General features: G+C 39.0%; 1 protein-coding gene across 1 annotated transcript in view; it reads right to left on the bottom strand.

Annotated features, from left to right (window-relative positions):
- The window catches only part of tbcd (tubulin folding cofactor D), a 268107-nt gene that overhangs the window by 179305 nt on the left and 77333 nt on the right, over nucleotides 1-11469 (bottom strand). Inside the window, exons 12-13 of the mRNA XM_063074279.1 lie at nucleotides 6134-6208; nucleotides 500-594 (exon numbers count right to left, since the gene is read on the bottom strand). Coding sequence (XP_062930349.1) covers nucleotides 500-594; nucleotides 6134-6208 — 170 coding nt within the window. The remainder of the gene's footprint in view (nucleotides 1-499; nucleotides 595-6133; nucleotides 6209-11469) is intronic.

Below are 11469 nucleotides of genomic sequence, written 5' to 3'. Positions count from 1 at the left end.
GATCAATTAAGTGGGTTTCACTTGTCTCTGCATTCACAAAATATCATAACTACACAGGAGACCACACCCTGTGGCAACAGATAAGAAAACAAATTAATCAGTATAAATATTTTGCCATCTGACTTAATAAGTAATATAGAAACCAAATAGATAACATGTTAAAAGAACAACATAAGTTCCTTTAACTATGATCCTTCTATTCTCGTATTCAAAATTTTAACAGTGTCAAAGAATTATATCTACAAATCCTCGAAAATCTACAACCCTAATCACCTTACCCAATTCACTAATTCATGATGTCAACTACTGTACACAATGATGGGGACTGTAGACTTAAAGCATTCATGCAAGCTTAGTAGTCAATGGCCTTGAGCAAAACAATACTCTATCCTACAGGCTTTAGTACTGCCTATCTTCGCACATATTTTCAGGCACATTCTAATTTCTAGGCCAATGCATTTTTGTTATTATGAAAAGGAGTTTCTGCCTAATTACATACCATCAGAAAGCCGAGAAGGAAGTAACAATCCTCTTCTACCAAGTTCAGCTAGTGCAAGACATCCACCATGCCAGGCTGTATCTGTTTCTTGAAAACTGTAATAAAACATTTATGCAATATTTCAATGAATCTATATCAGAGGCTGGATAACGGTTTATACAACTGGGATGTATTTACCTAAACAAGAAAGATTAAGAAAGGAGAAAAAAGAATTACTGTTCTATGTCTCAAATGAGTAAGCAAAGAAAAATGCAAAAATGCCAAACATTACAATTTGAAATAGTTGAGGAAGAAGACAGTTAAGAACATAATTTTAAAACAATGCAGTTCAAAATCATATAGTTAAACAATATTATTTTAAACCTTTCAAGAACTTAAGATGAAAAGACAAAATTATTAAGAAGTTCAGCCAGATCAGGAATCTGATAAATTTAGTTTAAATTGAAATAATGGAGTGTTTGGAATATTCTACAATTTGATCAATGAAATGATATTGCTATTGAAATGTTATTTGATAGTCAGTGACCAAACAGTCCCCTTCTGAACATTGTAATTTATAATGTTCAACATATAAAAGTAATAATATTTACTTTTATAGTTAACATTGCTCTTTGTTCATACTTTCAAAGGGATAACTTCCAATCTCACAATAAAACTGTTAAATCCATGAGAAGATTTAATCTCTCAGACTGAAATGAGACCAAAACTTAAACTTGGCATAGATTCCGCATGTCATCTGAAAACTTTGACAAATATCTATAAATACACGGTGGAGAGTATACTGACTGGTTGCATTATGGGCTGGCAATACAGCACTAATGCCCTTAAATGTAAAATCCTACAAAAAGTAGTGGATACAATCCAGTCTATCACAGGTAAATCTATCCAGACTACTGAGCACAATTACATGGAGCGCTGTCACAGGAAGGTAGAATCCATCATCAAGGATCCCCCACCATTCAGGTCATGTTCTCTTCTCACTGCTGCCATCAGGAAGAAGGTACAGAAGCCTCAAGTCCCACACCACTAAGTTCAGGAACAGTTATTACTACTCAACCATCAAGCTCTTGAACCAGAGGGGATAATTCCACTCATCCTAACACTGAACTGATACCACAACCAACGGACTCACTCTTAAGGACACTACAACTCATGTTCTCAATATTTATTGCTTATTTATTGTTATTATTTTTCTTTCTTTTGCATTTGCAGTTTGTTGTCTTTAGTACACTGCCTGTTCATCCGCCCTGTTGTGTGCAGTTTTATTGATTCTATTGCGTTCTTTATATTTACTGTGAATGTCTACAAGAAAATGAATCTCAGGGTTGTACATGGCGATATATATGTACTTTAATAATAAACTGACATTGAATTTTGAAACATTGTTATACAGCAAATGGATAGTATGAAAATTCACTACCATGGGTAACAGATTCAATTCAAACAGAAGAACTATGTTCTATATAAATATAAGAACTTTCAGGGCTGTAGATGGAGGTTAATAGAGTGAGACAAGATGAGCTGCTCTTAATTGGACTCTGGAAGGCTTCTTCAGGCCAACTGGATTCTTGTTGTGCTGTAAATATTCTGTGATAATGAACTTGCATTAAACATACGTAGCTCTGTAATAATGTTCGCACAACACTATGGTAGAATTACTTAAAAATATCTGTGAAAATCATTTACACAAAAAGGGTACTTTGTATCATTAGAAACATTTTACATAAAAACAAGGAAAACAAAGCAACACACTGAAAATACTGGAGGAACTTAACAGGTTTGGCAGCATCATAGAAATGAACAATCAGTTGATGTGAAGGGTTGAGACACTTCTTCCGGACCAAGAATGACACCAGAATAAAAAGGTTGGGGGGGGGGGAGGAGGCTAGCTAGAAGGGGATAAGTGAAGCCAGGTGGGAAATGATAGGCAGGTGTGAAGAGGTAAAAGATAGAAGAGCGTGGAATAGAAGAAGAGGGAAAAAAATTTATTGGAAGGAGGCTACCTAGACAGAATAGAAGATGTGTTGCTCCTCCACCCTAAGGGTGGCCTCATCTTAGCTCAAGAGGAGGCCATGGACTGACACGCCAAAACAGAAATGGGAATCAAAATTAAAGCATTTCCCACTGGAAAGTTCCACTTCTGGCAATCGGAGTAGAGGTGCTCGACGAAGCAATCTCCCAATTTTGTCAACAGGTCTCACCAATGTACAAGAGGAAAACAAATGCTAATGGTGCATAAATCTTGTATTAAGGATGTGATGACTTTCAGGTATTTTAAATAGTATGTACAGTGCCTATAAAAAGCATTCACCCCCCCCGCCCCCCCAGAAGTTTTCATGTTTTATTGCTTTACGGCATTGAATCACAGTGGATTTAATTTGGGTTTTTTGACAATGATCAACAGAAAAAGACACTTTCATGTCAAAGTGAAAACAGATCTCTACAAAGGGATCTAAGTTAATTTCAAACATAAAACACAAAATACTTGATTGAATAAGTATTCAACCGCTTGAATATAACACACTAAATCACCACTGGTGCATAATTATTTAAATAGAGATCTGTTTTTGGAGGCCTGTGTGTAATCAAGGAGTTTGAATCGACTGTAGTAAAAATACACTTGTATCTGGAAGGTCCAACTGCTAGTGAGGAAGGCCACCAAGAGACCTATGACAACTCGGGAGGAGTTACAAGCTTCAGTGGCTGCGATGAAAGAGAATGCGCAGACAACAACAGTTGTCCGGATGCTTCATCAGTCGCAGCTTTATGGGAGAGTGGCAAAGAGAAAGCCACTGTTGAAAAAAATCTAAGCTAGAGCTTACCAGAGGCATATAGGAGACACTGAAGTCAGCTCGAAGAAGGTTCTATGGTCTGATGAAACCAAAATTGAGCTTTTTGGCCATCAGACTAAATGCTATGTTTGACAAACACTGCACATCATCAAAAACACACCGGGCCCTGGAAGGCTTGTGAAGGTAGAGGGTAAAAATGAATGCAGCAAAATGCAGGGAAATCCTGGAGGAAAACCTGATGCAGTCTGCTAGAGAACTGCAACTTGGGAGAAGATCTGTTTTCCTACAAGACAATGATCCCAAGCATATAGCCAAAGCTACACAGGAAGAGCTTAAAAACAGCAAAGTTAATGTCCTGGAGTGGCCAAGTTAAAGTTCAGACCAAAATCCAATTGAGAATTTATGGCTGGACTTCAAAAGGACTGTTCATGCATGACCCCATGCAATCTGACAGAGTTTGAGCAGTTTTGTGAAGAAGAATGGGGAAAAAATTGCAGTCCAGATGTCCAAAGCTGTTAACAGACCTATCGACACAGACTCGACGCTTCGTGCCAATATGGTGACTGTACTCTTTTCCTAGATGTTGCCTGGCTTGCTGAGTTCCTCCAGCATTTTGTGTGTGTTGCTCATGTTCCATCATGGATAGTTTTCTATCCAGCAAGCCCAGTACATTTTGATAGGCTTTTTCAGACCTATCAAAGCAGGAATTATCTGCTCATCCAGAAACAAACTATTCAATAGGGAAATATTACTAGTTGAACCACTAAACAATAACCAATAACATCAATAAATATCATGAAAATAAAGATAAAAGTCCAACAAAATAAACAAGGAAAACATTCTACTTGAATATTAAATTATGCCCTACATGTAAACAAGCACTTCTTCACCAACATGCAGAATAAGTAAAGGACCTCAATGGATGGTGACCCACACGTCACAACAAATATTGCCCCTTCTTGCTCAGAAAAGTAATTTAGAACACGTTAGATTCACTTGATTGAGACCATTTATTAACAGGTATTAAAATACCAATTAAAAGTATGCCTTTGGTCTTGTTCATGTCGGCCAATCTATGGCTACAAGAGAGTACTATGGCCAACAGATTTTTGCCACCCCTTGCTTCTTACAAGATTTAAAGACTATATATCAGCCCAACCCATTTCTCCTTGGACTTTAGGTATTCAGTTCTAGTTAGGCAGGTTTTCTGTAGAAATGGTATTGACGCCTCCAGCTATTTAATCTTCTATTTAATTTCTAGGTGTGCTGAAAGATGGCTAGGCACCAAGTCAACCAGTTATTGGGAAAACAATTATTGCTTGTCACGCTAATAATTCTAAAATAACTCACAATACATATATATGTAGGGAAACTATATTAAATAAATAAGTACCAAAAACTGCAAGCATGTCATAAAAAAGTATAACACTAGTGTCCTACTACATTTTTTCAAGATTTAAGATTGTTTAATGTAATTTCCTGTATACAAGTGTAAAGGAGAATGAAATTGTTCCTCTGAATTCAATGTAACACAAAAAAAACACAATAATAATAAAAGACATAATAAATATAAATACATAAGATAGCTTATAAACATAGATTAATTGTATGTCCATAAAATGACACCAGGGTGTACATAAAGTAACTGATGGGAAATAATAATAGCGGTGGAGTTATTGGGTGGAGGCGCTGATCAGTCTTTCTTCTTGGGGAAAGAAACTGTGTTTGTGTCCTGGTGGTCCTAGCGTGGCTGCTACATAGCCTCCTCTCTGATGGGAGTGGGATAGATAGTCCATGAGCAGGGTAAGTAGGATCCTTCATGATGTTATTGGCCCTTTTCCAGCACCTTTCTGTATACATATCCTTGATGACAGGTAGGCTGGGGCTGGTGATACACTGGGCAGTTTTGACCACTCACTGTAGAGCCTTCCTGTCCGCCACGGTGCAGTTTCCACACCAAACCATGATGCAGCTTGTCAGGATGCTCTCTACCGCACATCTGCAGAATGACATGAGTATGGATGTGCATAGTCCAGCTCACTTCAGCCTCCTCATTACGTAGAGGTGTTGATGACCTTTCTTGACCGCATAGGATATGTTCTGGGATCATGAGAGGTTGTGTGCGATAAGCACTCCCAGGAGTTTGGCAGTGCTTACAGTCCACACTGCTGTGCCACCAATATAAAGGGGAGTGTGAGTGGTGTGGGTTCTTCTGAAGTCATTAACCATCTCCTTGGTCTTGTTGACATTAAGGAAGAGGATATCATAGATATCTGGTTTTATTGAAGAGCTTCATAGTTATTTATAACTAGAAATTAATTTTATGCCTACGAATAAACTCTTCTCGGTCTTCCAGCCGGGTACAGGTATCAATTTTAACCAACGCTTCAATGACAAACTCTGCCATCTTCATCAGGGATGTCTAGTCTAATGGTAGATATCCCCCCATCGTCCATCCTTCCTGATTCATTAGTCCTCATCCAATCAGGTTTCCACTGTGCCACTTTGCTTACAATCGAATTCCAGTTCTTACTTAGAGTAAGGCCTTCATCTTTGTTAAAATTCATCTGGGTTACCCAAAGAAATTGGTGATAGCAGAACATTGCATTTGCAATGGCCATAGGATTGACTTCAACAGCACAAAACTACTGTACTGCGCCAATGGCATCACTAGCCCAAGCAAACATCTGGCCCGAGTTAGGCTTTGAACTCCTTTTGAATCACAAGGTGAAATATTAGATTAAATTATAAGGACTGCAGAGTTTATATAATGTGAATGGTGATACGTTATTAAATACAAAGCCAAAACAAATGGAAACATAACAAAACAACAAATAATTACCTGAAGCATTCAAGCACAGATCCAACAACATCATCTGCAAGTTCTTTTGGCAATCTTCCAGTCACTCTTCCTATACTAAAACAGAGCAAAAAATTAGATCCTAATTTTAAAAAAATTTTTAATTTAGAGATGCAGAATAGACCCTTCTGGCCTTTTGAGCCGTGCCACCAGTAACTTCAAATTTAACCCCAGTCTAATCATGGGACAATTTACAATGACCAACTAACTGCTATGTCTTTGGACGATGAGAGGAAACCCACAAATTCCATGCGGAAGACGCACAAACTCCTTATAGAGGATGCCATGATTGAACTCTGAGCTCTGACGCCCTGAGCTGTAATAGCATCACGTTAACCACTATGTTACCATGGTGCACATATGTGATTGTTCTTTTCATTGTATACAAGTATATATACAAATTATGCTCTCAATAGAGCGTGTCCTTTATACAATGCAAAGTTAAGGTAAAACAGAGAACACATTCAGCATTAAAATTAGTAAAATGAACTACTTAATTTTGTTTAGAGGACATGCAGTTAACTCCTGAATGCACTAACATGTCTACAAAATTCCTTGAAGTATTTAAATACATAATCAGACCAATACTGAAGTTTGTTATCAAAGTGTGTATGTGCCCATTTGAGTGAACACAGACAAACAAATAAGGCTATTAAAATGCAAAAAGAGAGCTCTATAGGACAATCAAGATAAAGTACATACATGAGCAAATTTACTCATCATTTATGTAATCTGCTGTTATCCTATGTTATGAAGCTCCAAGTAAAAAGCAAGCTCTTTCATTCCAGAGTCAGGATGCCTAGTCTCTTGAAACACTGAAATGCTTTTCACAAGAGGGCAGCATTTCAATTTCTCCATTCACCTTCTACAACACCAGTTCAAAAAAGTAATAACGGGTGTTGGCATGTTCCAAGTAACAAAATGTGCTTTATTAAGTTGCAAACCTACCTTTCTACACTAGATATTTTTAGAGAAAGAAATTTATGAACAGAATGGAAAGATACAATCGTACCTCCGATGTTGTGAAACTAATCCCAAACAAAGCTTCAAATTTTGATGGAAAATTCGGAAAAATATGCCTCCTCTTTATGCATAATTTTATGGGAAAACATTCTGAGCATCTCTTGTAGTATGGCTGCCAATTTCTAGTGAAGATTGGACTTGGCACAAATCACCCAAATGCTAACATAATTTTTCCATCATATATCACGTGAAGACATCAATATGTACAGCTCAAGTTTCCAACCCACTAACTTAAACTGGATCAAAATTTTATGGATTACAGCTTTTGTTGCTCACTTGGAGTAGAACAAAGATTGAAGAGCACCCAATGGAACATGCAACATTATTTTGTCTGATACCCCATTGCAGGAGGCCTCCACATTACATGGGGGCTATGCCCTAAAACCGGTCTATATTGTGATCTCCTGTTACACAAAGCCGCATCACCTGCATATGCATCACAAAAGAAAAGTGTGCTAATTTATTCATTTTTAATCATATAAATTCTACGACGAAAGCAAATTTTATTCTATATCTCACATTATTAGGTACTGATTTGAGGATTCTCTAAGGGCAAATTTGCACAATGTGGGGGCACCTGTATGGATTTGTAAACAATAAAATTTTATGAACAGTGATAAATATCTTTACATAAGATGACTGGTGTAAAGCGACTACTATGCCAGTGGCCCAATCACCATAGATGCCAATCACATTATTCCACAGTATATGCTGCAGCCTCGTTGCCCATTCCATGCTTCATGATCCAAGTACCCCTTCTACTGAATTCTCCTTCACATTCACCACTTACCTTCCATTTTCTGCACTTTCCACTTTCCCTTTTTGCTCATCATCATTTTAGACTGTTAGACTCCAGCAGAATTAGAACTTTTAACAATGCTAATCTGCTTCCCCTTAGGCAATACACAAATGAGAAAGCAGTTGTGACCTCAGGCAAAAGTCAGCTTTGTAAGCTTTTAAATGGAAGGAAACCATGGAGGTGATTTCTTAAAGAGAGTATGCCCTGCTTATGTGATTTATATCTGGTGAATCATAAGTTTATATTCAAACAAAATACAGGTCCCATTTAGGGCATTTAAAATGGGTGAAATGTCTAAAGATAGTTACTTTTGTGCAATGGAATCACAGTGAGATGTAAAGTAAGAATATTATTATGGGGGCTTTATATCATTCACTTTGCAAAGAATCAAAACGTCTAACTAGCAATATTCATGATTGAAATATTATTTAAAAGTTGAATTAGAAAATAAAATCACAATGTTTGAAGATAGCAGGCAGTGTCTAGAAATTCTTCACAACACATGTCTGTGCAGCAAGATTGATGTTTTTGATATTTGTTACGTACCCCGTAACTGGGTTGCCAAACCAGCAGAAATGGATCACTCAGTTGGGAGTCTGGATTACTAGAACTAAGAAAGTTTTATTAAAGAAACAAGCAACACAGTAATCGAAAGGATAATAAATGCAACAGTTCAGCAATGATAAACACACATGTACACAGAATTAAGATAACAAGATTAATCAAGCTCTATCGTTGTCTAGGGGTAAATGACCAGTTTCAAAGTGACACAAAGTTCAGTTCAATTTAGTTCAGTTTGCAGTAATCGTTGCAATGGCGATGGACAGTGGTGGGGGGGAGGAGAGAGAGCAAAACGAATGAATATTCAACACAGCTTCCACACAGACCTTCGCAGTCAGCTTTCGGGCGAGCCCTTTGTGATGTCATCTGAGGTCACCGACCGTGACCCCTCCATTTCCAGATACGACCGTTTCTCTGCGCTGAACCTGGCACCCAGGCAAGGGTGGACACACACCAGGTTCCCGCCGATCGTGCCTTTCCACCCTGAGCGTCTAAGGCTGATCCCGCGATCAGCCGTCCAAGAGCTTCCCACCGACTTGTGAGAGGCGCACCGCTTCCAGGGTCTCGTTACCTCGGGTGTCGTGTGTGTTGCCTTAGCGAACATGTCCCTTTTTATCCCCCTGCTGGGGTATCGCCTGTCCATCACTTCAAACAGTTCAGGGTTCAAAGGGGGAGCCGCTCTAGACAGCTCTCTCTCCCGTCCCTTCATTACACATCTCCAAATGCTGTTCCATTGTCTTCCTTATCTCTCTCTCTCCCGAAGACAGGTGGCAGATCAACTGCTGATCACACAGGACAGCTAACATCTATGTGTATTCTTGTCACATATTGTTCATTATATGCCATGTCATTGATGTAGACGGTCATGGTCTTCCTATAACCTTGATTGTTCTCAGCAAATTTTTTCTATAAAGTGGTTTGCCATTGCCTTCTTCTGGGCAGTGTCTTTACAAGACAGGTGACCCCAACCATTATCAATACTCTTCAGGTATTGTCTGCCTGGCATCAGGGGTCACATAACTAGGACTTGTGATGTGCACCAGCTACTCATGTGACCATCCATCACCAGCTCCCATAGCTTCAGGTGACCCTGATTGGGGGGGCTAAGCAGGTGTTCCACTTGCCCAAAGGTGACCTCCGGGCTAGAGGAGGGAAGCAAAGCCTTACACTTCCTTTGGCAGGGATGTATCTCCATCCCGCCACACGTGTTTTTGACATGGTCCCAGTTTAAGAAGCCAAGTGTGGTTTCACTGGAAACACTTTCACTAAAGGGAAGATCCACAGAGTCATTACCTATTATCATTAATTTGATCATGGTTGCCGGCACTCGACTTCGTTGTCTGGAATGTTCTCCTTAAAGGACCAATTAACATTGGCCACAACAGAGCAGTAAGCGCATTTTCACTGATGAAAAGAGGCAAGAGGCAAGAGGCAAAAGGCACGGGTGATGAAGAAAGCCTACACTCACTCCCCTAACTCCAATGTTCTGACAACAGCATAAAATTTGCAGGAATCAGATAAATGGTACAAGAAGGACAAGGAAGAAGCCATGCAGAGCCACAGACGGCAGATGATAGTGGCATGTCAATGCTCTTCCCTGAATGTAATGGTTGCTAAAGGCAGTATGGAAGCAGATGTAATGGTGGCATTTAAGAGATTTTTAGCTAGACACATGAATATGGAAGGAATGGAGGACTATGAATCATGTGCAGGGAGAAGAAATTTAGTTTATTTTGGCGCTGTGTTTGACAGAGACATCATGGGTCGAGGGGCCAGTTCCTGTGCTGTACTGTTCTATAAGAACATAAGAACACCAGATAGACCAATGATACAAGAAATACCATGAACCCACAAGGTGGGAGCTTCAATATTTTGAATTGCCTCGAGAATGTCTGTTTTATCTGCAACATTAATACATTTTAAACAGCACTTCACAAGACACACTCAAACACACGGCACACTCAACGACAGATATCCAGGTTAATAGAAATCAAGAAGAACATCATGACATTAAAGCATTTCCCAATGTTTCTACTCTGATTTCTAGTTAAAATTGTCACAAACAGAAGACCAGCCCAAAAATACTGGAGATGATATTTCTAGGCTCAGAGCATCATCATACTGGAGGAATACATCCATTTCCTGAAGAACAATGGAGAAATCCAACTCCATCAGCAGATCCAACTGTGAGAGATTTTGTACTTTTGCGATTTTCTAAGTATTGTTTGGCCTTTCAACAGCCAATGCTTCTTCAAAGATGCTGATTATATGTACTGGTAACTTACACTCATAGGTTTAAAGAGTAAAGCCATGTAAAGAATAAAGCCAAACTCTTTTTTTGTGCCTTCAGAGTTGCTGGAAACAGCAATGCTGCACACATAAAACAGAACAGAAGAAATATACTGCACAAATATACTGCTGTTAATTGATTACAGTTCAATGTTCCACATAATCATACCTTCTTTTCAAATCAACAAGTTCCAGAACTGGGCCCCTGTACATCCCTTTCCAACTAGATATTTGACTTCCTCACTGGGAGACCATAGTCATAGTGAGGATCGGAAATAACATCTCCTCCTCGCTGACAATCAACACTGGTGCACCTCAAAGATATGTGCTTAGCCCATTGCTCTGCTCTCTCCACATCCATGACCATGTGGCTACACACAGCTCAAACATCATCTATAAATTTGCCAATGACACAACCTTTGATGGCAGAAGTTCAGATGGTGATGAGGTGGTGTACAGGAGTGAGATAGATCAGCAGGTTGAATGGTGTCAAAACAACAACCCTGCACTCAACAGTCAGTAAGACAAGCAAATTGACTGTGGACTTCAGAAAGGAAAAATCGAGGGAACACACTCCAGTCCTCATTGAGGAATCAGAAGATGAAAGGATGAGCAGTTTCAAATTCCTGAGTGTCAATATCTCTGA

The sequence above is a fragment of the Mobula hypostoma genome, chromosome 22 (assembly GCF_963921235.1).
Source record: "Mobula hypostoma chromosome 22, sMobHyp1.1, whole genome shotgun sequence".
Lineage (NCBI taxonomy): Eukaryota > Metazoa > Chordata > Chondrichthyes > Myliobatiformes > Myliobatidae > Mobula > Mobula hypostoma.
Note: the sequence above shows the minus strand (reverse complement) of the source record. Positions and strands in the feature narration are given on the sequence as shown.